Raw genomic sequence first — 23212 nt, forward strand, 5'->3', positions numbered from 1 at the left:
TATCTGGGTATGTGCATGTGCATGGCTACGTATTCATCTCGCTATCACTCAATCCTCCCATTCCCTCCTTTACCTAGAATCACTCCTTCCCGTACCCACTTTGACGAGCAGCGTATTGAGATACGTGGAAAAGAAGGCAGCGCAACCGGAAGAACACCCAAGAAACTTAAAACAAGAATAAGGCGCACAAGCCACAACAGCGCATGTTGCCCTCAACGACGCCGGCGGCGATGGAGAAGGCCGACGTGCGGCAGCCGCTGAAGCCGAAGAAGCCTGCCACACCAAAACCTTCCAAGCCAGACTACTTCCCACTCTCCGTCGTGCGGCAGCCATTGGGACCGGCGGTGTATCCTGGCGTAGCAGCAGCAGAGGACGTGGCAAAGGGGCTTATAGTCAGTGATGCGCTGCACGACATGACTGTCTACACACAAGTCAGCGAGTCCCTTCCGGATGCTGGTCGTCCGGTGCTTAACTCCGTGCTGTTTAGTCAACGTCACGTCGTTAACGACACTCCCTCTGTCGAGGAAGAGATTTCCAGCATTAACGAGCGAATGCGACTTTGGCGTGCGTCTCGCCTACAAGATGTCATCACGGAGCACNGTCGAGGAAGAGATTTCCAGCATTAACGAGCGAATGCGACTTTGGCGTGCGTCTCGCCTACAAGATGTCATCACGGAGCACGAGCACGCCAAGGAGCAGGCTGCACTGAACGAACACGTGGAGACGCGCATCAGAGAAAGGGAGGTAGCGGAACGAGAACGCACACTCCGCCGTATCACACGGATGATCGGCGAACTCACTCCACAAATAGAGAAAGCACTTGCCGCGGCCGCGGCAGCAGCTTCTGAGGACATGGGAGCCCAACGACGCGAAGCGTTGCTCAAGCAGAGGAAGGAACGAGAGGAATTGCTGCAGCGTCTCCTACGAGACATGCGCGTGTCGGAGCGTCGTTGGCTCGTTGACCGTCAGTTTCAGCGAAACATGGAGGAACGTAGCTCCCTAGACTCACAGCACTACTTCAGCTTCCTCGAGAAACAAATGGAGGAGCGTAAGGCGTTCCGTCGGTTATGTGAGACTTTCTACGAGGAGAAAAAACTTCTGGGAATATCTGACGATGAAAGAAGAGTGCGAACTAGGGTGGAGAAGTATGAGGCAAGGAATAGACTTGACATCCTGGAGCAAATGGGGAAGTCCACATCAATCACGGAAATCCACTCTCATGAAAGAGCCCCGGAAAATGAAGCAAAGGTGCCTCTAACGGTTCGACAAATGGATGTATCGGAATCAGGCGACACGTCAAAACCACCTGAAGCGCTTTACGTAGCTGGAGAGGCAGAGGTAACCGAAGGAAATGCTGAGTCCGAGGAGGAGCCAGCAGAGAGAAATGCTGAGACCGAGGAGGAGCCAGCAGGGGCAGCCGAAGGAAATGCTGAGTCCGAGGAGGAGCCATCAGAGGCAGCCGCGGAAAATGCTGGGTCCGAGGAGGAGCCATCAGAGGCAGCCGCGGAAAATGCTGAGTACGAGGAGGTGCCAGCAGAGAGAAATGCTGAGACCGAGGAGCCAGCAGATGCAGCCGAAGGAAATATTGAGTCTGAGGAGGAGCCAGCAGATGCAGCCGAAGGAAATATTGAGTCCGAGGAGGNGCCAGCAGAGGCAGACGTGGGAAATTCTGAGACCGAGGAGGAGCCAGCAGAGGCAGCCGAAGGAAATATTGAGTCCGAGGAGGAGCCAGCAGAGGCAGCCGCGGGAAATTCTGAGACCGAGGAGCCAGCAGAGGCAGACGAGGGAAATGCTGGGTCCGAGGAGGAGCCAGCAGAGGCAGCCGAGGGAAATGCTGAGTCCGAGGAGCCAGCAGATGCAGCCGAGGGAAATGCTGGGTCCGAGGAGGTGCCAGCAGAGGCAGCCGAGGGAAATGCTGAGTCCGAGGAGGAGCCAGCAGATGCAGCCGAAGGAAATATTGAGTCCGAGGAGGTGCTAGCAGAGGCAGACGAGGGAAATATTGAGTATGAGGAGGTGCCAGCAGAGGCAGCCGAAGGAAATTCTGAGACCGAGGAGGTGCCAGCAGAGGCAGCCGAGGGAAATGCTGGGTCCGAGGAGGTGCCAGCAGGGGCAGCCGAGGGAAATGCTGAGTCCGAGGAGGTGCCAGCAGAGGCAGCCGAGGGAAATGCTGGGTCCGAGGAGGAGCCAGCAGAGGCAGACGAGGGAAATTCTGAGACCGAGGAGGAGCCAGCAGAGGCAGCCGAAGGAAATGCTGAGTCCGAGGAGGAGCCAGCAGAGGCAGACGAGGGAAATTCTGAGTATGAGGAGGAGCCAGCAGAGGCAGCCGAGGGAAATGCTGGGTCCGAGGAGGTGCCAGCAGAGGCAGCCGAGGGAAATGCTGAGTCCGAGGAGGTGCCAGCAGAGGCAGCCGAAGGAAATGCTGAGTCCGAGGAGGTGCCAGCAGAGGCAGCCGCGGGAAATGCTGAGCCCGAAGATAAACCAGCAGTCGGGCAGCAAAATGCATCTGAAGAGATCTAGGCGGGTGCAACAGTTGATGGGGGGTAGGGGTGCTGTGAGTACCCTCAGCTGATACATGTACCGTACATGAAGCTATTTGCAATGTATATGGGCCAGTGCGTCTTCTTGTTTCCAGTATGTTGATTTTGGTGGATGAAGAGAAATGAGGTGTCTAATTTTTTTTCCCCTGGTGGGAGCTAGGCCTAGTTGCATTTTCGCTCTTTCTTTTCTTATAACGAAACACCGAATAAGAACAGAGGTGACACGGTAGTAAAGGGCTTCCACGCTAGCGAGTCTGAGTCGGTACCCTTTAGAGTATCAATGGAGGTACCACCACCGCCCTCGTACGCGGAAATCTTCCAGTACAACAGCGGTGTGACTGGCAGCAGTCTTGCAGGACCACACAGGCGCTATGAAACCTCCGGTGTGCCCCTTGTTGCAGCAGCGACAGCGAGAACTGCCGAGGTGAAGGCAGCTGGTGGTGAGGTACCGCCTCCATACGACATTGCAGCGGTCCCTGTCTACCTGCCACCTACGCCTCCGCCAGTTAATCCCCTCTCCGCAAAGACTGATTTAAGTAACGACGGCGTGTTGCAGCACCTAGTGGCGCTGCAAGAGCAAATTGGCTCCTTAAGGCGTGACCTCATTGCTCGAAATTCTCATCCGACCTCTGCTGACGCTTCAACGTCGCCCCCTCCGCCTTCCCCAGGGAAAAGCGAAGTTGCTGAGTGGGGGCGGCTTCTCCTCTGGCAGCAAACACAGATAGAGACTCTCAGCGAGGCGCTGCGTAGCGCGCTCGCTTCCCATCCGGGTAGGGCATCGGTAGCGGCGACGAGTGTCGAGAATAAGGTGGTACCAATAGGAAAGAGTGAGACCACCGCAGCGACGAAAAGAATAGACAAGGAAGCAGGAACCTATTCTATAGACGCATCGGTGGGCTCATCCGGAGATGCTGTTGTGGATCTTGTACATCTGTTGACAACCTTCTACAACCTTCCAGGAGCAAAGTGCTGGCACTGCCGCGAACAGCTCCCCAGTACGTTTGGTGAGGAGCTGGTCGCGTCAGCTCTAGGGATGACGAGTCGTAACTTACTTGAGAAGTATGCCTTTTTGTTAGTGACGCGCCTGAATGAAGGGTACAATACCTTTGGGGTCGTGAAAGAGGTTCACACGACATCTGTTGTTCTCGGTTCAAATAGTGGGGACGATGTGTACAAAATGCTGGCGCCCCTCCCATTTTCTGTGCTCCAGGTGGTTTTGGAGTGCACGCAGTTCCCGTCTGAGATCCCGGCATATCGGATTGCATTTGCTGCCTGTAAGATGTATCATGAGCGCCATTCGGATGGGCAATCACCGTCTTCGCGAGTGATGTCGTTTGTACGGCTCTCCGCTGCAGCACCAACTGCTTCAAGTTGTCATTGCACTGAAGAAGATGCCGAAACTATGCTCTATGGTGTGCGCTTTTTGTGGCTTCCTCTGTGTTTCCTCGAGGATGAGCTACGTCGCTGCGAAGGCCTGGGACTTGGTGGTGAGGCTTGCCGCTGTGCTGTCTACGCAGGGATTCTGCTGCGCCTTCAGCAAGCTATCCGAGTAAAGAAGTGCCTGGGCAATTCGCCCGCAGCATCAGAAAAGGCACTTCCTGCTGCATGCAACGCGGAGCTGCGTCGCGTGCGTCCCTCCTATACCTTCCTTACTCCAAGGGAGAGGAAGCAAATTACGGATGGTGAAGGGATAGACTTGACGCGGCCGCAGGGACTGCAGGGACGCTGTGACGCTAGTCTGTAGTCATTTGTTGTGGAATTCAGATGGCGTTGGGGTGACACAGATGGCTCCAGGTGCATCCTGAATCACCTGTGTAATGACATGGCAAAAGGGGTGGGTGTTGAAAACTGCTGGTTTTCGGTGCCTTAGTGTTTTCCCTTGCGGCGCATATGTAGTCCGCGGGACATCTATTTTATTTTATTTTTTTCGTCTTGTTTTGCTTTTCTGTTGTTTGCACTTTTGTTGTAAAAGACAAGAGGAGGGGGTAAACAAGAGTGGGTCGAGAGGACGGAAAGCAGTCGAAGGCTTTTACCACATGCGTGAGAAGGTTGTGCCGATCCCCTTCCTGGGGAAGGAGGTCTCTGCGTGGCTCTACCGCACGACACGGTGGGTGCGAGAACACCCGTACCGCGCCGGCGGCATCGTGTTTGCCGCGGCCGCGGGTACCGTCCTGTACGAAGTCAACGTGACGCACAAGAACCGCATTCCGTCACCTAACATCAACAATCACCTCGAGTACGAACTCCGACAGGGGCCTGCGTTTGCAACGGCGGTAGAAGGAGATACGGCGGCGGTAGCAGCGACAACGACGTCGCGGCAAGTGGGTGTTCCCGATGCGAAGAGGCAGTCACTTAGTGACGAGGTGCGGAAACACAACATGGCGGTGATGGGACGCGTGGAGGAGATAGAGCGGCTTCTCGTCACGACAGAAGATCCCGAGAAGCGAACAGAGTTGCAGCGCATCATTGATGAGGAAAAAGAGTCATTAAAGAAGCATGGAAATACGACTATGAAGGTGACGAGTGGACAACTCTATGTTCGCGAACCACATTGGAACATTCGCAACAATGAGCGTAATTGGTCTATTTTGGCGCGAGACCAGCAGCAACAGAAGGATCATTATTGGTACCGACTCGAGCGAAGTCGTGAGGATGACTTCGCAAGGAACACATACTCCCGTTCCTGAGGTATCGAACAGCAGCCTGAGTTGTTGTGTTGTGGCATAGCATGAATATTTGTTCTTGGTTTAACTTGACTGTTGGGTGAGAAAAGCTGGCCTTTGCGGGAGCTTACGTCTTTTCATCTTTCTTTTCTTTCTTTCTTTATCTTTTGTGGTTCTCCTCCTCAACCTTCTGGTGCTGCGCGTGGTGTTGGTGGATCCAGTTCTGGGTTCCTTTTTTCTTTCTGGGCATGCAGACCGGTGCCTCTGCGCGGCTACGGCGCCGTCTCCCCGCTGGAGCCCTGTTTGCGTCGTCCGCCTGCTGCTCGTTGTCAGCCTGCCTGAGTCCGTCACGCCGCGTTCACGGAGGTGCGGGAAAGGGTGACTTGCTGTACATGAACCCCGAGTCCCAGCGGCACGGCAACCGCGCTCTCGGCGTGGCGCGTGGGTTGCGGCACGCCAGTCAGGCCACCTCTCCTGAAAGCGGTCAGCTGCATTACAGGAAATTGATGCTGCATGCCCTCCCTGACATTTCCAGAGCGGGAGCAGAGCAGCACTGCCACGCCGCCTGTACCTGGGCGTATCTGCTCCCTTCTCTCCTTCGGTGCTCAGAGCTGGCAATCACCGCTGTGCTTTGGGACAAATTGTGTCAGATGGAGGTGGAAGAGAGAGGTGGCCAGGGTGAGAAAGCAGTGCTCACACGACATGAGCTTCACCGTGTACAAAGTGGACAGGATTTATTCAGGTATGAGCTGCATCAGCGACTGCCTTTGTTGGAGGAGTCAGTGGTGTCTGCTGATCTGCAACAGCTGCTCGGCTTTTTCTATGCGGCGCGGCGGGCGTGGATACGACTTCCCACGACAATGACGTCGTCCGATGCATGTCATGTGGAAGACGTTTCTGCCAACAGTACGCAGCTGACACGGCGTGCCTGTTCCCTCCCGTGCGGTGTGTTTTCGCGCTGTACGGATGGAGCCACTGCCACTGCCGCTGTCGCCCGCGACGTCACCCCGGGAAGGCATCAAATCTACGATACAGAGCTGCGTGTGGCGCAGCTGACGGACGTTGTCGTCGCCCGCGCATACGATGAACTGGCGCACCTCAGCAGCAACAGTGATGAGAGCAAGCCGAAGGGTGTGCGCCTGCTCGCAAAGGAAAAGAGGCTCCACCAATCCTTTGTGGAAGAGCTTCGGTGGCACCACATTCCCATTCCACCATCCTCTTGTGACGGCATTCTCGGGAATTGAGGGATTTGGGTCTGCTGGCATTCGTTGGTGCTGAATTGTTGAAGAGACATTAGAAGCACTAAAAAAAAAAGAAGGTAATGGGAGTTGTTGCACGAAACCGCTTTTACGATCACTTATTTACATGTGAATTGGCCCATTCTTTACACCGCACGTCTTTTTTTTTGTTCTCCTTCAGCACTTAGCTATGTATGCCCCTTAAAGCGTTTGGGTGTTCGTCATATCGGCTGGATGACGATGGTGGACTTTGTCATTAGGCGCGACCGCACGAGTAGCCCTGCTGTTCTCTCTGTGTGTGTGTGTGTGTGTGTGTGTGTGCGTACCTCGTTTTTCGGCTTCTCATGTTGCTGCTGCTCCCGCGCCAGCGTGCGGAGGTCTGGGCTGTCGCGGTGGAGGCGTGTGACGTTGTGAAGGACGCGAAGCCGCCGCGTGAGCATCGTGCGTGTTTGGGTCCGCGAGCTGACCGCGGCCCCGACGGCGGCCCGTCGCTGCGGGGTCGTGCAGTCCGCCGGATTAATTGATTACGCGATTTGCCGGAGGATTCTTGTTTGGATGGTGTATTATTTTTCCATTCTTGATTTGTCTGCATACGTGTGGGTGTGTGTGGACTGTTTGACGGCGCCATGCTTGGCGCATTCCTTTTGCCGAGAATGTTCCTGACTGCTGCTACTATTTCCATTCTCATAGACCACAGACACACCCACACTGCACTCTCAGGTGCGCTCGCGGAAATCGTCCTAACTCATTTTACTTTTGTTTTGCTTCCTACTGCTTTCTCGTGGTTTGTGTGGCTCTTTTGGGGTTATTTAAGAATCAAAGGGGCACAAATATTCTTATTTGATTCTTAGGAGTACTTTTTTTTCTCCCTTTCCTTGGCAGTGCCTCCTTGTTAAATGACGGTGCTGCCACCAATGTTCCCTCACTTCACATGAAATGAGCAACGCATTCCAAAAGGAGCGTCTGGTGGGAGTGTTGTCTCATTCTTTTCCTGCTTTCTACCATATAGCTTCTCTCTCTCTCTCTCGTGGCATTTCCTTTAACATGCTCAGCTCTTCATGCCGCCACCAATGCCTCCACGTCAGTTTAAAGAGGACGCGGTGTGGCGTCTTCTGCTGGAAGATGAAGGCATGCGAGGGCAGCTGCTTTCGGAGCTCTCGCAGCTAGCTGAGGCGGCAGAAGGCCGCGCGGTGAGTGAAGCCCCACTCACACTACGGCTGATCTTACACACCTTGGAGGTCTCAGCGCGGAGCCCAGCGCTCGGCACGCTTCTCGTGGAGCATCCGCGACGTCTCGACGACGTCATGGGTGAGGCGCTGACACGGTGGCTGCGCAATGAGGCTGACGCAACGACACGTGGAAGGCCAAGTAGCGCGTTGCAGGATGGCTGTCATCACATGTTGACGGCAGCGCACTCGTTCGCTCAGCACTCCGCTGAGAACGGTGGTGAATGCCCGATATGTCCGTGGATCGTGCAGTGGCCTCGTGCTTTTAGGGAGGCGTTGCGCTCTGGTGCAGTAAAAGTGGCCCTGCGTAGCGCATTAAGTGCGTTGCCTAGCTTCCTCATGACCCAACCATTATATTCGCCCCTCCAACGGCCAGGAGACGCTGCAATAGGAGCTGGGCAGTGGATGGAGGTTATTGGCCATGTGACAGGCATATTTTTCCTTCACCGTGAATCGATTGAGCCAGAGCCCATGATTGGGATGCAGCCACTGCTTGCCAACTGTAATGGAGTGATGGGGCAGTCTCCGATCTGGATAGATCTCTCGTTCCTGCCGCAGTCCGAGAGGCGGGCGTTGGCAGTTATTGGGGAACGTGTTCATGTTGTGGGTCTGCTAGAGGCGGCTAGCAATGATCTGGGTACTATGCTTTACAGCAAACGTGGTGATCTCTCATCGTCTGTGCAGCTCGTGTTGGAAGCTCGTGCTGCCCGTACGGCCAAATTTGTCTCTCAGTGGTCGCAGGATCCGTTTATGACCGCAACCGCTGATACGACATCCCCATCCTTCTTGTGTGTAAACGGCGATGGCGCCTTTGATGTTAACGGGGAAGATGAGGTGACCGCCCTTCGTCAGGCCAAGTGCTCCTGGAAGGGTGTGGCAGGAGCCGCGGCTTTCGCTTCAGCAAAGGCAACAGGTGGATTTCGCCAACAAGACGGTGTGTGCCGAGTGGAAGCGTTCTTTGCAGCCTCAAAGGTTTTTTTGCTCCCAACAGCACTATGGGCTGCTGTTGGCATTTCCCTCACGTCTGCAGCGGTGCCGGATTCCGCTATTGCGGCCTCCGTAGTTGGTCCTACAGATGCTCTTTCCGTCTTGCAAACCTTCCTGTTGGAATTTGGCGCTGAAACTGGTATGGTGATACCCCTGGTGCGCGGTGTGGAAGGAGCACTTCTCCCAACATATGCACGCACGCCGGCTTCGCAAGTGGCTTTCCCGATGAGTGTCGAGGCGGGAAGCTGTGTCGAGTCGGTGCGTGCGGGGCTGCTGAACATGGTGTACCAGCGAGTCCTCTTTGCCCCCGCACTGCATGCCGTCCCGGCATCTGCGCTGCATGCCCTTCAAGGTGTTCTCGAGCACCACGAGCACGTCGTCGTGCGAGAAGGTGGTCAGAGAGTGAGCTGCAAAGCCGTAGGGGCTTTTATTGGTGTGACACAAGAGATAATGTTGGTGCAGCATCGTCATCTGTTTCAGTTTTTAGAGCGTGGGGATATTGTTGTTCACGCCTCACCATCATCCCTCCGCCCACTGCAAGAGCAAGCTGAGATGCTGCTGGAGATGGTGCCTACCAGTGGTGGTTCGCAGGACAGCGGCATGACCGATTTCGTCAAGCACTGCACAAGTCAGTGGCACGTGTGGCGTGAGTGGGCTCGGGCCCCTTCAGTTGAAGAGCCTTTCACTCCACAACTCTCTGCCGCATGTTCTGAGCTTTTGCGTACGTTTTTTCTCACAGCCAAGGCTATTTGCGCTGAGGCGACCGACGTGAGCATGATGAACACTTTGGTGAAGCTCACCTCCGCGCATGCGCTCCTTCGTCGCAGAGCACCTTGGCGATACAAGCGCGATGGAAACAAATTGACAGATTTGGTGGCATGTGTTTGCCCCGCGACTAAAACGGAGAACGGTGATTTTACGGCACTCGTTGATGCCGTGGTGGCAATAGCACTCTGCGATGCATCATTGAAGTTCATAGCTGGTGTTTCCCTCATTGGGGAGCTATCCGTTTTTGATCTGATAGCGTCCGACGACCAGTTCAATATCGTTCAGTTCGCGAAGCAACTACACGAACATCTTACTGCTAGCCTCTCAGAGGCTGAGGGGTGTAAGGGGCTCGGACGCCGATAGACATTTTTTTTTTTCTTTGGTGAGTCTGCAAACAGACAGATAGGGCGACTTTACCGTGTTTTTCTTTTTGAAGCATGTCGAGCATTTATTTACCTTTTGTCTTATAAATATTTTTTTTGTGCCTTATGGTGTTTCTTTTGCTTTTTTGGCCTCGCCGCTTCGTTTTGGGTGATTCACTAATCAAGAGGAACGGTGTGTTGTTTCCATTCGGTAATTGGCATCAGTTTGTCTCTTCTTACAACAAACATGCAGCGGTGTATATCTGTGGCTGTGGGGGGTATTCCTGCGTTGTCTTGCACTCGTCTTCCTCACCCTTCCTTTTTTTCGCTTTGCTGTTGCTCTGTCGCCTGTGTGGGGGCAGAGGTGTTGTGCATTGTAAGCAAGTCCGCTCCAACAATGATGTTCGGCCGTCCGCCCGCGCCCCAGGTGAACTGGGATGAGATGTACTTCCACCAGAGGCTGCGCCACCTCTTCGACCACGGCGCAGACTGGTTGGTCTCGAAGCTGAACTGGTGGATCCCCTCTGTGGCGGCAGGAATGGTACTCAGCCTCCTCGTGCTCAGCGGTGATCCGGTCGCGGAGGGCGCTTCAGTAGTGCTGCCCACACTGTCCCCCGTCCTGCGCACGCCCATATTCGGCTTGCAGATGCCGGAGCGCGAGGGAGAGGCGGCGGAGGAAGACGAGGAAGAGTTTTAGAGCCGAGGCAAGGGAGAGGGGATTGCTGCGCACCACTCTTTCCTGCTGCAGTCGTGGTGGAATTGATAGGCAAAGGACAAAGCNAAAAAAAAGGTAGTGAGAGGGAGGGGGAGCAAAGAAGGAAGAGATGGTTGCGCGTGCGCAGATCGGCACGTTCCATGTTGGCGGTTTGCTTCTGTGTATTCACATATGTGTTCTCCCTGTGATGTGTCTTCATGCATGTTCTGTGGTGATTAGCTCTGTTGGCCGCGTGTTGGTAAGTTAACGTAAAGGCGAAGCAAAAGGTACTCCTCCCTTTATTGAGGTGCGGGAATTGCTTGGTTGTGGTTGAAAATGTGGTGGTCTAGTTGGTGGTGGACCTGTGAAGTTTTTCATTTTGTGTTGCTATTCTTGCCTTGGTTTATCGAAGGGGGGAAGAAAAGGATATAGTCGCGTTGCTATCATATGAGTAAGCCACTGAAGGACGACGAGGACACCGGCAGTGGTGAAGCCACCTCCACCTCCACAATGGTGACGCCAGTGGAGAATGCAGCAATACCGAGTGTCGAGACCACAGACTGCTGCAGCTTCGCAGAACATGGCAAGCTCACGTGGTGGTCGGCAGTGCTGCTGGCCGCGTACGTCGCCGGCTCTGTGGTGGCCATTGTGGTGATTGCCACGTACTCCATTCGTCGACTGCCGCCTCCATTAAGCAACACTCAGGGGAACGACACGGCAGTGGGCGGTGTTGCATTCACGTTATGGCAGACATCATGCCCATCAGTCAGGCCTGGAGAAGTGTTTCACTGCACAACATATGTGGATTGTGTCTTGTTGGGCACATCGTGCGCTCCACCCGCTGTATTGGAGGTCATGCAGTGCCACACAGTCGCAGTTGCAGCATCGGTGCTGAATCAAGTGTGCGTGTCAGGGCTTTCGTAGTTTCGAATATACTCCTGTACTTGTCTTTGCCGCTGTTCCTGCTGAAGGATGACTGGTCATGTGTCGTATTTTTATTTTAGAAGTTATTTTTGCGTATCGATGGTTCGTGCATGTGTGGGAGCTTGCAGTTGCTGCTATTTTAACTCCGCAATGATGGACACACCTGGTGTGCCTCCGTTGTGTGAGTGAGAGGAGAGGAGAGGAGAGCAGTTTTTTTTGTTGTTTTGCATTGCATCATATTGCCACTATCTCTGTCTGGATGTGTGAGTGAGCATATCGGTTGCGCTGCACCACACAACGAACAACCCTCACTCCCCTTCTTCCTCACTTGTTGTGCCACCACTCACCCCTCTTACCTTTTATTGGTCCTTAAAGGAAGAGGTAACCAATGAGTGATGAGCGCGACGCGACGGTGTTGCAGGCCTTCGCAGCCGCTGGTGGCGATGACAAGACTTGCGTGCGCTTCTTCGCTCGCAACGGATCCATGCCCAGCTGCTACGCGCTTGGATGGTGGGCCGGTGTCATTGCGCGCGAGTATATCAAATCCATCGCACTTCTGAAGAACTGGGGCGGCGTGGACGTTGTGGTGGTGAAGGACACCATTGCAAGGGAGGTCATACGCGACTGCCTGCTGCGGCGTGGCGTCTGTGTCGAGTACTACGAGCGGCCGTCTGGTGGTAGTGGGCCGTACGCCTGCGTGCAGCGTGGCTCACCTGGGCACATCACAGACTTTGAGGCAACACTATTCGCATTTGAGGAGGCGGAGATTCAGCTCATGGCAACAGGAGCAATTGTGCTGGAGAGCAATGGCACTGGGAAGGGCGTAGCAGCAGGTGGACAAGGCATGCGAGTAGGATTTGCCGCGTTAAACACCACACTGCGGACATTGACGTACGCGGAGTACCTTGACACGTTGCAGCTGAGCAGCCTCGACGCGCTGATGGCACAGTGTAACTTGAAAGAACTCTTGTACGTTGGCAATAGCAGTGGTAAGGCAACAGCAGCCGGACAGGAGGAGTCGCTGCGCACGGTAAAGCAGCTCTGTGAGCGGGCCAACATTACATACCGCGAGTTGGGACGAGATGGTGCCATCTCATCGCAGAACCAGAGGCAACAAGAGGTGAAGCGCGAGGGTGGTGTGGTGAAGGGCAACTCTCTTAGCGCACTTGACGACATACTCCGCGTTCCGGAAGATCGTCTAGTTCTATCTCAGTATCCCCTGGCATCGCACGCGCTTCAGCATCTCCTCTCTAGTATGATTGACCCGTTCGACACCACGAACCACCGTGCCTTCTACCTGAAGCACACGATCCCTTCCACGTTCATGAAACTGGACGCGGCTGCAATTCAGGCGCTGCACATTATTCACCAGAAGCCAGAAGTGCGTGGCTCCCTCCCAACCTCTGTTTACTCATGGTTAAACCGTTGCACAACTGGTATGGGGTCCCGTATGATGCGGCAATGGCTACTACAGCCGCTGCGCAATACAGATGATATTAATCAACGTCTCTCCCTCGTTGAGATGATGGTGGAGAGCCCTATCCTACGGGACGCCCTCATCTCACAAGTCCTGCGGCGTTGCAGTGATATGGACCGTCTGAATCGCAAGCTGCAGCGTCGTACGGTTGCTCTGAAAGACATGCAGTCGATTTTAGCCTTTGTCAACACTATCCCACAGGCAGTGCAGGTGCTTCGCACACATCAGGGTGGGCGAAATGGTAAACTGCTGATGGACGAATACATCGCTCCGTTGGAGGACATAAACGAGCATCTCTCCAACCTCCGAACCCTCATTGGCGCCACCGTTGACCTATCGGATGAAAACACTGCACGTATAAACCCCAACTTTGATGATGATCTCATCACACTGGAGGAGCAGCGGAGGGAGGTTGCCAAGTCCATTGAAAAAGAGCACCAAAGTACAATGAAAAGGTATGAGTGGACGGAGAAGCAGCTAAAGTGTGAGTACCACACCACATACGGATATGTATTTCGTGTCTCGCGCAAGGAGGACCAGCAGGTGCGTGCGAACGACGAGCTCATCACAGTTAGTACCTCCAAGGATGGTGTGCGGTTCGTGTCGGAGAGACTCTCCACGTTGAGTGAACAGTATAAGGGCATTCGCAAGGATTATGAGGCACGACAGCAAGACCTTAAGCAGAAGCTTGTAGACACTGTTGTAACGTATTTGCCCGTCCTCGACGACGCGAAGGAGTTAATCGCGGCACTGGATGTTTTTGTGGCTTGGGCTCTAGTTGTGAAGGACTCCCCACAATCTATGGTCCGTCCAACAGTTCGGCCTTCACCAACCGAAGAGGCCCAATGCAACACTAAAAACGGCAGTGAGAGCAACATCCTCACTATTGTCAATGCCCGACACCCGCTTGTTGAGATCCGTCAACCAAGCTACACGCCGAACACTGTGCGGTTGTCGGATGACGTCAATGCCCTCATCATCACAGGACCTAACATGGGCGGAAAATCCACGTTTATGCGCAGTGTTGGTATATGCGTTGTGCTTGCACAGGCCGGTTGTTTTGTACCTGCCGACTCTGCCGATCTGACTGTGAGGGATGCCGTCATGTGCCGCGTCGGCGCGACGGACCACCTCGCGCAAGGCGTATCAACGTTCATGGTGGAAATGTTGGAGTCTGCTGCCATCCTTGCCGCCGCCACGCGTGACTCTCTCGCTATCGTGGATGAGTTGGGCCGCGGCACGTCCACCTACGACGGCTTTGGCCTCGCGTGGGCAATCGCACAGGAGGTGGCAGTCAAGGCGAGGGCCGCACTGCTCTTCTCCACACACTTCCACGAGATGACGCAGCTCGCAGAGAACCATGCCAATGTGTGCAACGTCCACTTTGGCGCGGACGTCAACACCGCCGAGGGGACGCTGCGCTTCTCGTACAAGCTCGAGCCCGGCCCCTGCGGGCGCAGCTATGGGCTGTACGTTGCTCAGCTGGCAAACCTCCCCCATGAAGTTGTGCAGGCAGCGAAGTGCAAGGCCACAGAGTTGGAGGACTTCGAGCAGGACGAGGGGCGCCAGCGGGCCCACGCACTTCTCACGGCTGCTACCGCAGACGTTGCGGAGAAAGTTGCGCGGTACGCGGCACGCATACGTGAACTCGACGGGACGGCCGCAGATGACCAGGGTGAGGCGGTGCGACAGCGCCTCCGTGTGGAAATAATGCATGATCCGCTGATTACACCCCTCCTTGAGACATAAAGGAAAGGACAAAGAAAAGCATTCATGTTATTTCTTTTCCTTTTTAATATTTATTACTATTTGCTGTTTTTTCTTTTTTGAGTTACTGTTCTCAGTGCACATCCATCTGAGAACATATGCCCCATAGAGTAGGAGAATGCGATGTCCCCCGAACCCGGAACAAATGTCGCTTTGTGAAAAGAATGAGATGGCGCGTAGGTGATTCTATGTGTCTCTCTGCAGAGTGGGGGAGGGGGGTTTAATGAGACATCGTTTTAAATATACAGTGTAGGCAAGCGTCACATGAGGTAATTGCGTGCGCATGGACTTGCATGTGCAAATGCGTATGCGTATGGACGCGTGTGATACTCGGCATTTGTTTTGTTTCCCCTATTCTTTTTCTTTCCCTTTGGAAGTTTTTCATGTTGAGCTATTTCGTCTTCCAGCCACCCGGTCCAGGGCACTGGGCCCGGGCAAGTCCGATAGGGGACAGTTTGTCTGTTGTCAAGAGGGAAGGCAATGCGAAAATTTATTATTTGTACGTAAAATACGATGCGGCCTCTGCTGCCAGTGCAGAAGATAAGCCTCTGACAATACTCTACAGCCACGGAAATGCAGAAGACTTGTATACATGCCATGAGAAATTGAAGTGGCTGAGCCGAGCGGTGGGCGTTGACGTCGTCGCGTACGACTACTGTGGCTACGGCTCCTCCAAGGCGCCAGAAAAGGGAAAATGCCCAACAGAACAAACCGTCTATGACGACGCGGAGGCCATGTACACTGAAGTCACAAAAACACTGAAGATCCAACCAGACCGCATCATCGTCATGGGCCGCTCAATGGGTGGCGGGCCTTCGTGCTACTTGGCGAAGAAGCATCACAAGGAGATTGGTGGCCTTGTCCTGCTCTCCACCTTCACTTCTTGTCTGGGGGTGCTTGACTTCCTGTCACCAGTATTGAGATGGGTTCATTTTCCGGACATGTTTTGTAATATCGAATGTCTTAAAGAGGTCAGCGGCTGCCCTGTGCTCATTATGCATGGGAAGAAGGACAATGTGGTACCCTTTCGCTGCTCAGTAGCTCTTTTGGAAACAATAGAGAAGACGAAAAGGGTCCATGGCAACAACCAGCTCGTGGAAGCAGAGTGGTTTGAGACTGGAACGCATAACATTGAGTATGAAGAACGGGGTGAGCTTGCACGCCGCCTTCAACGCTTTCTCTGCAAAGTCAGGAATTCAAAGGCAGCCAGATCTGAGCTGTGAATATTCAAAGAAATGCTTCTTATTCTATGTTATTTCGGGGGGAGGAGGGCTGTCAAACCTGGCCTATGCCCGTAAAACAAAAAAAAATGTCAGTTTTTGCTCGTGGGTCATAATTTCGGTTTTCATCACACATCAGTATGCTTCTTCTTCATGACTTTTGATGTTTTTATTTATATATTTTGTCTTTTCCTGGTCGGCATTCCTGTTGTGAGTTGCTCGCAAACTGCATGTTGTGGTTGTTCATTCATTTGGTCTATTTATTTCCGGTGCAGGGATTAAGGCGAGGAGGGAAACGTTTAGAGAGTGGGAGGGGGCGGGCGCGTGTCGCTGGATTGTTCACTCCGGTCATAAAGGGCCTGTCGGGGAGTGAGATAAGGGCGTGGTGTGATCAGCCCCAAGAATACGAGTAGAGGGAGCAAAAAAAAAATTCCGATATAATAGACTCAAGAGACCGGAAGGTGACGGAAATAATAATAACAAAAAAGTGAAAGCACAGCAGCTTTGTGGGTGCGTTGAAACAAGAGAGGAAACGGACAGTGTACAGCGGATGCCTCCCCGCAACACTCGACGATTGAGCGCTAAGGTGAGTCGCAGTGTTCCATCACCATCAGGGGGCAACAACATCGGCAGCGGCAACAACGACCGACACGACCCCCCTTTTCTTGTGCATTTATCTGCACTTCCGCCGCTGCGGGCCGCGTCTGGAGGGAGTCGCACGCCAGAGGTGCCACGTGGTGTCCTCCTCGGCGACGGTGATGAGCATACACACGGACACGCTGAACCACCCAAACGGAATGAAGAGGGCACAGCACGTGAGGACATGATGTTTGATCGTGAGGAAGAAGTGGAAGACGAGGAAGGAGAGTGCAGCACAGATTCACTGTCGACATCATCGAGCGCGTACATGCGCCATCATCGCTACGAGGATCCCTATACCGCGTACCAGCCGGTGTCAGACCCGTACGATCGCCAACGTGAGATTGAGCGGCAACAACGATTCATCAGTGACAGTAAACGGTTGGGACGACCCTTCATTCCGAGTGGGGGGCGAGCATTAGAGAAACCGACGCGATTTATGTTGGGTGACTGCGTCGCCGCGCTGTACCGCACCATTGCGCGTGACTGGCCGGAGACTGACCCGATGGTCATATCCACTGCCGAGGATCTCATTGTGGTCTATATTAAACGCGAAAGAGTGCGCAACACAACAACGGTGATGCGATACATGAACGCATCACTGAAGCGAAGTGAAGCAGTGCGAGCGTTTGATTTGAGGAAGGTTAATGAAGGTTGGGACATTCTTACGGACGACGGGCATATTATGTACACCTTCAAGCCGCCATGGGTGCGGCAGAGGCGCTTTCTTCCGGATCAAGTTGTGGCGCGCAAAGCGCATTGAGATGGGGAGGGACAGAAGACAATTACTGATCCGTGCCCTATATTGGCAGCCGCGGCCTTCATTTGGTGCTTCATGTGAAGTGGAATGCTCTTTTGCAACTAGCAGAAAAAGAATCCTTGATTCCTTCTGGGTTAAAAAAAAAGAAACACATGCTTGAGACGTCACACAATGTATAGCAGAGGGAGTTCGGTTCGTTTGCATTCAACCACTGTCACCGCTGTGGCTTGCATCTCATTCATTTTTTGACTGCAATTTCTTTTTTGATTGATTGTTTGTTCAGTTCAAATTGTCCGAGAGTCATGATTGTACAGTCTACAAAGTGCACTGACTGAAAGTGTGTCGTTTCAATGGGTAGGGGAGTGTTTGTTATATTCAGTTCGCTTTCATATACATGTTTAGTCTCAGTGCGCCAGAGGTTTTATTTCCTAATCGTTTTTTTTGACTATTTACTCTTCGACTCGTAGGCGCATCTTCACATGAATCCCGATGCGTCACCGTTTATTCCGACATTTGCGCGTGCCCAAATCCACCGTCTCACGTACAGCCGTGCGATGCTGAAGGAGATAGAGCCGAGCGTCGCTGATAGCATTTGTTTCGCGCCCTTAACAGAGGTCCAGCCGACGCTGCGAGTTCCTCTTGACTTTGCCGCCTTGCTAAAACTCCCCCACGCTCTCGAGTTGCTTAACGTCGGGCACGTCGTGTCACTCGTGCAGAGTGGGCAACGGCGTGTCACCGGCCGCGGCCAATCACCTCGCTGCATTCAATGCCAGGAGGGCCCGGAGGCGTGCGCCGGCATCCGCGATCTCGTCGCCAGCGCCGTGCGGCGTGCGGCCTCCAGCCGTCTCGGTGCCGCGCTGTTGCAGTCGGGTGACGTTTTGCGGGGGCTGTTGCAGCTGGCGCTCGTGTTTGAGGCGCGGCAGAGTTCGCTGCGGCTCCGCGCGCTGGCGGAGCGGCACCCCAGCGTGGTGGACCGCATCCGGCAGTATCTATGTGGGGAAGGGTACCACCTCCCGCTCCCCAGCGTCACGGCCCATGAAGAATGGCAGGCCCTCAACTCTATGCTAAAGTTCGACTGGGTACGTGACAACCGCACTCGTATCTTCACGGAGATCTCTAAACGATGGAAAAAACGTCACACGCAGTTCGAGCAGTTTGTGCACTTCTTCGAGTTCAGAGATGATCGGCCAGTGCACCCTGTGAAGAATATGCTCACCCATTCCGCCAAGCCCGTGCTTGTTTCTGTGTTATCAGGAGATGTTCTTGCGGTTGTGCTACTTGCACGACTCGGTTTCTTTGTGCCACCTGATTACTATTGGGATATATTCCCGTTCTTTGCCGAGTCGCTTCGGGCTCCGGGCAGCGACGGGCATATGTACGATCTCATGCGTCATTTGTGCCTGCATCTTGCTGAGCGGCAGAATGCACTCCACGGAGACCTTTTTAACCCTATTGACCCTCCCCACAGGAAGTGTGAGGACAAATGCTTCAAACGGCGAGAGTATTGAAACCGAACAAAGAGTGAGCTTATTTGTGTGAATGTGTTTGTGTGTGTGCATTTCTGTAGATGGAGAAGGGGACGTGGCAATGATGCCGAATCGCGGGATTTTTTTTTTTTGGCGCAACTGGGGGCAGGCGTGGCCACAACACAAAAGTGCGATTCAGAGTGGAAAGGAAGGGCGGCCCACACCAGGGCAGTAAGTATGGTTTACGATAGGTCTTTGGTGAGAAGCTGGAAATTTCTCTCGCTGAGCGGTGGTGACCATTTCCCCTTTTTTTTTGAGTGGGGGGGGGGCTCATATTCACTTTCGTTTTTTCTCTCCCTACCTCCTGTATCGTGCCTCTCACTTCAATTGTTACTTCAACGATGAAACAAAAGTTAAGGAAGAAAGAAGGATTGTGGAGGGGAGAAAAGAGAGCGCCGCCTCAAGAGGAACAGAATGCGGCAGTGGGCACTAGCAGAACTAGACTCGACCCCCTCTGGTCGCCCCTCTGGTAAGCGGCGGTCACGTGTCGGCGGCAGTATGTCCCTGCAGGAAATATCCGCCAATAATTTGCAACTACTTGTCCGATCTCTCGATGACGATGATGACGCCCCACCCGTCCGCTTGTCGAGGCACATACCTCAACGCGAGGGAATGGACATGGCTGTTTCAGCTTACAACCTCACAACACCGACAACCACAACAACCACAGTCACAACAGCTGGAGGAGGTGGCGCCGGCACCGCCGGGGGAATGTCGATTCCACATTCCACCGCGACATCGTACTCTAGCGCCTTTTCCGAGTCCTTCGTATCGGACGATTCGTCCTATGTCACGTCCATCTACAACGAGGTCCTCGCTGATCAGCTAAGTAGCGAGAGCATGCAGAGACATCGCAAAATTGGTGGGGAGGTGCTGCGCTTTGATAACACAGACACCGCTGGTGGCCGTAAAGGATCATTAAATGTTGGTAGAGCTGTAAGCGCTAGGAGTGGTGGTGATGGTACTGTGCCATCGCGTGGTGACGGTGGCGGCAAGCCGTGCGAGCCAAACAGCAGCACGAGATCGGGGTGCGGGCTCACCTCTTCTTTGTTTACGTCCTCACCAGTTGGAAATGGATTACTTCTGAAGCGTCTCAAACCCAACAAGACCACAACACAGCGGGTTCTTTTTACAAATCCAGAGCGTGTGCTTGACGCACCAGAGTTTCCAGTGGATGCAGCACAGCTCCTTCACTGGGGTAGCAACAACAAGCTTGTTATTGGCTTAAAAAACTCCCTTTATGGATGGAACTCTGAAACGGCGCAAGCTTCCAGAATTGTCCAGCTGCAGGATCACATGCGCATTCGCTCGGTACATTGGTTACATAGGTGTACTTGTGTTGCTGCTGCTCTTGACGAAGGGACCACTGCCATTTATGACTGCCGTCGGGAAGAGTTTCTGCGAACAGTTCGAGTGAGGCTCCCTTCCAAAGCTGAGTTTACGAATCTTGCAGTAAACGGTCCGCTTCTCGCCATTGGTACCAGCACAAATTGTGGAGGCGTCTATGTATTTGACCTCCGCGCTAAGCACGCGCTAATCTCTGTTTACGAGGGTCACACGAGTGGCATCACTTCTCTTCACTACTGCACGGAGGAGCCGTTTTATTTAGCCTCTGGGTCTGCAAACGGCGCCGTTCGCGTGTGGGACGCGCGGCGAAGCAGCTGCCCCCGCTACACCTTTGATCGTGTACACCAGGGTGCCGTCAACACTATCCTGTGGAACCCCGACAAGCGCAGCAAGATGTTCACGGGTGGACAGGACGGCATGCTGTGTTACGTGGACACACACGCGCCCATGACAAATGTTCCGTCGGCCACGCGCGGGGAGGAAGATGCGATCGGAATGGGCGCGCACTACATAACGCGTGCCATTAACACGCTTCATCCCATCAGTGGCATCGTATCGCCGCCTGGGGTTGGCGAACTGGCGACATCGCACCGTGGGAAGGGGCAAATTCAGGTACGCAATGCCTCCAAGTTCCACCTTATCGGCACACTCAATTCGCCAAATTGTGACGCGGGCATTTCCTGCATCACACTGGCCCCAGATATGGAACGTATCTGCGCCGCGCAGGACGAAACACTCAAGTTCTGGCGTGTTTTTGGACCAAAGATGCCACAGCGAACAAAAAGTGCCACACCGCCGCCGCCGGTTTCGCTGTTAGAGGAAGAGCTACGATAGCCGTCTTCATGACAGAGAGGCATTACCATTCCAGTCCCCCCAATGTATGTGGACATTTGTACCGTAGCCAATACGAGATATCATTTTTTTTTTCATCTGTTTCGTTCATGTGCGTTGAATCTCCGCACCACTTCCATTTGTTAAGTTTGTGCACTCTATTAGATACTCAGTTCAACTTCACCCATCAATTGTACAGCCTTCGCAAAGATATTTATAAATGCATCCCCTAACCCTTGTTATTGACTTACGCCCCACACTTGATGGGAACTCCACAGAAACAAAGAACAGCCGACGAAGCCGCAAGAAAAGAAAATTATATGGTTACGGGAGCCTTCACATGCTGTAAATCCCATGGACAATTATGCAACATTGAAACCTATTCACACCTGTTAAATGCCATATACTCGTACACACCACTGAGTCTCTCTTTCCTCTCTTCAGATTATCATCATCTTCTTTAGTATCTTTGATGTGCACTTAACAGTACATGGAACAACAGGCGCCAAGTTTCACTCGCTTTGATCATTAGAGAAATCTTATGCTCTTCGCTGAAGGCAATCATTTTTCGCACAGATCAACGGTTAACGAGGCCACACTACCAAACAGCACCGCATATCATAGAAACTGTGACTAGAGACTGTTTACCACATCGTCGCATGGCCACTGCGCCACTTATCAGCATTACCTGATGTAGTGATGAGACCTTGTTTTCTTCGTCTTTTTCCGACTCTCGTCGACGACCCCGTTCTACCAGCCGTCACCGTGGGACACTTTAATCGCTGTTTATCGATGATGTAAAATAGAGGCCCTTTGTTTCAGTGTTTTTATTGTCGGTTTGCTTGCTGTTGCATTTTGCTATACGTAGAGTTGCTGCCTCTCCTGTGGGGGAAACCGTGTGTTGAAGGATTCGGGAGGCCGTTCCTCCCCCCACGCCCGGGGGGAGGGGGGTCCCACAGGCCTTCTGGGCCCAGACTTGGGTAAAGCACTGTGGATGGACGGTGCATTTTGATGTTGTGTACAACATGGAAACGATCAACTAATGAAGCAAATAGGGTGGAGATGTACTGCCCCCGGTTCTTCATGGTAGACGCCGTATCCGCATGGGAAGGTCGCTGGGCACAATGCCTTTCTACTGCAAGAAGGTGCTGGGGATTATTTTTTTTTTGGGAAGAGAACAGCTTCTTCGCATTGCCCCTCTCCCCAGCAAAGTGACATAAGATACTCTTTAGGGCGAGGCAGCTCGGGCCCCCACTTACCTTGTCTAACCATGTAGCGTCTTGTGGGCCAATTTTTACCGCGGCATCGGGAGGGTGCCCACATGTCGGGCATACAAAGCCAGCGAGGGGCATATTCACAGGAATATCATCCTGTGGCCTCCGGTGTTTCCCATTGGTGGGCATTCCTTTTGTCTCCGGGAATCTTCTTCAGTGCGACATTACTGGAGTCTACTTGGGCGAACCATTTTAAGTATTTCATGCATTGTTTTGCCTTCCGCCGCTCCGGTGCTGAAGGGTCAGCTCTCTCTTGTTTTATCGAGGGCTTCCCATGTCACCGCGGCAGTCTTTGGAGAGGGAGCGTTCTCCTTCTCTTACTTGGCGGGGCTCAGTGTGGCTTTGTCTGGCACCTGCGTCGCCCGATGGGGTCCGTCAGGGTGCCTGAATTTCGTGTGGATCGCCATTCCTCCAGCACAGCCGGCGAAGCACACGCGCCCCAAGGCCGACGAGGAACAACACTGCGTCCCAGCGGGTCGCGGCTGGCCCTCAAACCGGGCGATGCCGTGGGCGTGCCAACGCAAAGTTCTCCATGAAGCGAACGTTGCCAACGCCTGACCCCCCTCGGCAATACGGGGGGTATCTATTCCTGGTGTCAAGATGGGGCGCGGCTGGCGTCACCAAGGGGGGCCCACTGTTCAGGCCAAAGGCGCGGTATGCATGCGATGGAAATGAAAAAGGCGTGCCCACACCCCTGCGAATGCTACGCATTTTCGCATGACAGAAGGGCCTCCACGTATGCGATGCGCGGGGGCACATTTTTTTTCCCAACGGCGATGGCAGTTCGCTTGGGAACGGCGATGACGCTGTGCAAAATGCAGCCGTAGCCTCGGCAAGCGGCACGCACTGCCACTTGGACCTCGTTAAACGCAAAAAAAGGGGGCCTTAGCACACTCATGCTCGGCACTGTCTCCACTTATGGCGCATGGCGCCTTTCAAGTTGAACCGCACGCATCGTCGCTATCAAGCTGG

The 23212-nt window shown here is 53.6% G+C and overlaps 14 protein-coding genes across 14 annotated transcripts; all 14 read left to right on the plus strand.

Moving 5' to 3' along the window:
* Nucleotides 1–203: 203 nt before the first annotated feature.
* DQ04_00681070 (putative flagellar antigen) lies at nucleotides 204–626 on the plus strand (the record flags this gene model as incomplete). The annotated part of the gene is made up of 1 exon (XM_009309505.1): nucleotides 204–626. One exon carries the CDS (start codon nucleotides 204–206, stop codon nucleotides 624–626), a length of 423 nt encoding a protein of 140 aa, XP_009307780.1.
* A 157-nt stretch (nucleotides 627–783) lies between these two features.
* Nucleotides 784–2517, plus strand: DQ04_00681080 (putative calcium-binding tyrosine phosphorylation-regulated protein; the record flags this gene model as incomplete). The annotated part of the gene is made up of 1 exon (XM_009309506.1): nucleotides 784–2517. One exon carries the CDS (start codon nucleotides 784–786, stop codon nucleotides 2515–2517), a length of 1734 nt encoding a protein of 577 aa, XP_009307781.1.
* Nucleotides 2518–2817: 300 nt separating this feature from the next.
* On the plus strand, nucleotides 2818–4281 carry DQ04_00681090 (hypothetical protein; the record flags this gene model as incomplete). The annotated part of the gene is made up of 1 exon (XM_009309507.1): nucleotides 2818–4281. One exon carries the CDS (start codon nucleotides 2818–2820, stop codon nucleotides 4279–4281), a length of 1464 nt encoding a protein of 487 aa, XP_009307782.1.
* A 292-nt stretch (nucleotides 4282–4573) lies between these two features.
* DQ04_00681100 (hypothetical protein) lies at nucleotides 4574–5224 on the plus strand (the record flags this gene model as incomplete). Its single annotated transcript, XM_009309508.1, has 1 exon — nucleotides 4574–5224. The coding sequence occupies one exon, from the start codon at nucleotides 4574–4576 to the stop codon at nucleotides 5222–5224; it is 651 nt and encodes a 216-aa protein (XP_009307783.1).
* A 224-nt stretch (nucleotides 5225–5448) lies between these two features.
* On the plus strand, nucleotides 5449–6444 carry DQ04_00681110 (hypothetical protein; the record flags this gene model as incomplete). Its single annotated transcript, XM_009309509.1, has 1 exon — nucleotides 5449–6444. One exon carries the CDS (start codon nucleotides 5449–5451, stop codon nucleotides 6442–6444), a length of 996 nt encoding a protein of 331 aa, XP_009307784.1.
* A 1052-nt stretch (nucleotides 6445–7496) lies between these two features.
* On the plus strand, nucleotides 7497–9782 carry DQ04_00681120 (hypothetical protein; the record flags this gene model as incomplete). The annotated part of the gene is made up of 1 exon (XM_009309510.1): nucleotides 7497–9782. One exon carries the CDS (start codon nucleotides 7497–7499, stop codon nucleotides 9780–9782), a length of 2286 nt encoding a protein of 761 aa, XP_009307785.1.
* A 396-nt stretch (nucleotides 9783–10178) lies between these two features.
* Nucleotides 10179–10478, plus strand: DQ04_00681130 (putative variant surface glycoprotein; the record flags this gene model as incomplete). Its single annotated transcript, XM_009309511.1, has 1 exon — nucleotides 10179–10478. One exon carries the CDS (start codon nucleotides 10179–10181, stop codon nucleotides 10476–10478), a length of 300 nt encoding a protein of 99 aa, XP_009307786.1.
* Nucleotides 10479–10922: 444 nt separating this feature from the next.
* On the plus strand, nucleotides 10923–11399 carry DQ04_00681140 (hypothetical protein; the record flags this gene model as incomplete). The annotated part of the gene is made up of 1 exon (XM_009309512.1): nucleotides 10923–11399. The coding sequence occupies one exon, from the start codon at nucleotides 10923–10925 to the stop codon at nucleotides 11397–11399; it is 477 nt and encodes a 158-aa protein (XP_009307787.1).
* A 388-nt stretch (nucleotides 11400–11787) lies between these two features.
* On the plus strand, nucleotides 11788–14625 carry DQ04_00681150 (putative DNA mismatch repair protein MSH2; the record flags this gene model as incomplete). The annotated part of the gene is made up of 1 exon (XM_009309513.1): nucleotides 11788–14625. One exon carries the CDS (start codon nucleotides 11788–11790, stop codon nucleotides 14623–14625), a length of 2838 nt encoding a protein of 945 aa, XP_009307788.1.
* A 401-nt stretch (nucleotides 14626–15026) lies between these two features.
* Nucleotides 15027–15866, plus strand: DQ04_00681160 (putative serine peptidase, putative,serine peptidase, clan SC, family S9D; the record flags this gene model as incomplete). The annotated part of the gene is made up of 1 exon (XM_009309514.1): nucleotides 15027–15866. One exon carries the CDS (start codon nucleotides 15027–15029, stop codon nucleotides 15864–15866), a length of 840 nt encoding a protein of 279 aa, XP_009307789.1.
* Nucleotides 15867–16413: 547 nt separating this feature from the next.
* DQ04_00681170 (hypothetical protein) lies at nucleotides 16414–17265 on the plus strand (the record flags this gene model as incomplete). Its single annotated transcript, XM_009309515.1, has 1 exon — nucleotides 16414–17265. The coding sequence occupies one exon, from the start codon at nucleotides 16414–16416 to the stop codon at nucleotides 17263–17265; it is 852 nt and encodes a 283-aa protein (XP_009307790.1).
* Nucleotides 17266–17741: 476 nt separating this feature from the next.
* Nucleotides 17742–18770, plus strand: DQ04_00681180 (hypothetical protein; the record flags this gene model as incomplete). Its single annotated transcript, XM_009309516.1, has 1 exon — nucleotides 17742–18770. The coding sequence occupies one exon, from the start codon at nucleotides 17742–17744 to the stop codon at nucleotides 18768–18770; it is 1029 nt and encodes a 342-aa protein (XP_009307791.1).
* A 432-nt stretch (nucleotides 18771–19202) lies between these two features.
* On the plus strand, nucleotides 19203–20969 carry DQ04_00681190 (putative WD40 repeat protein; the record flags this gene model as incomplete). The annotated part of the gene is made up of 1 exon (XM_009309517.1): nucleotides 19203–20969. The coding sequence occupies one exon, from the start codon at nucleotides 19203–19205 to the stop codon at nucleotides 20967–20969; it is 1767 nt and encodes a 588-aa protein (XP_009307792.1).
* Nucleotides 20970–22287: 1318 nt separating this feature from the next.
* On the plus strand, nucleotides 22288–22776 carry DQ04_00681200 (hypothetical protein; the record flags this gene model as incomplete). The annotated part of the gene is made up of 1 exon (XM_009309518.1): nucleotides 22288–22776. The coding sequence occupies one exon, from the start codon at nucleotides 22288–22290 to the stop codon at nucleotides 22774–22776; it is 489 nt and encodes a 162-aa protein (XP_009307793.1).
* Between the last annotated feature and the right edge of the window lie 436 nt (nucleotides 22777–23212).

The sequence above is a fragment of the Trypanosoma grayi genome, assembly GCF_000691245.1.
Source record: "Trypanosoma grayi strain ANR4 Tgr_68_V1, whole genome shotgun sequence".
NCBI classification, from domain to species: domain Eukaryota; phylum Euglenozoa; class Kinetoplastea; order Trypanosomatida; family Trypanosomatidae; genus Trypanosoma; species Trypanosoma grayi.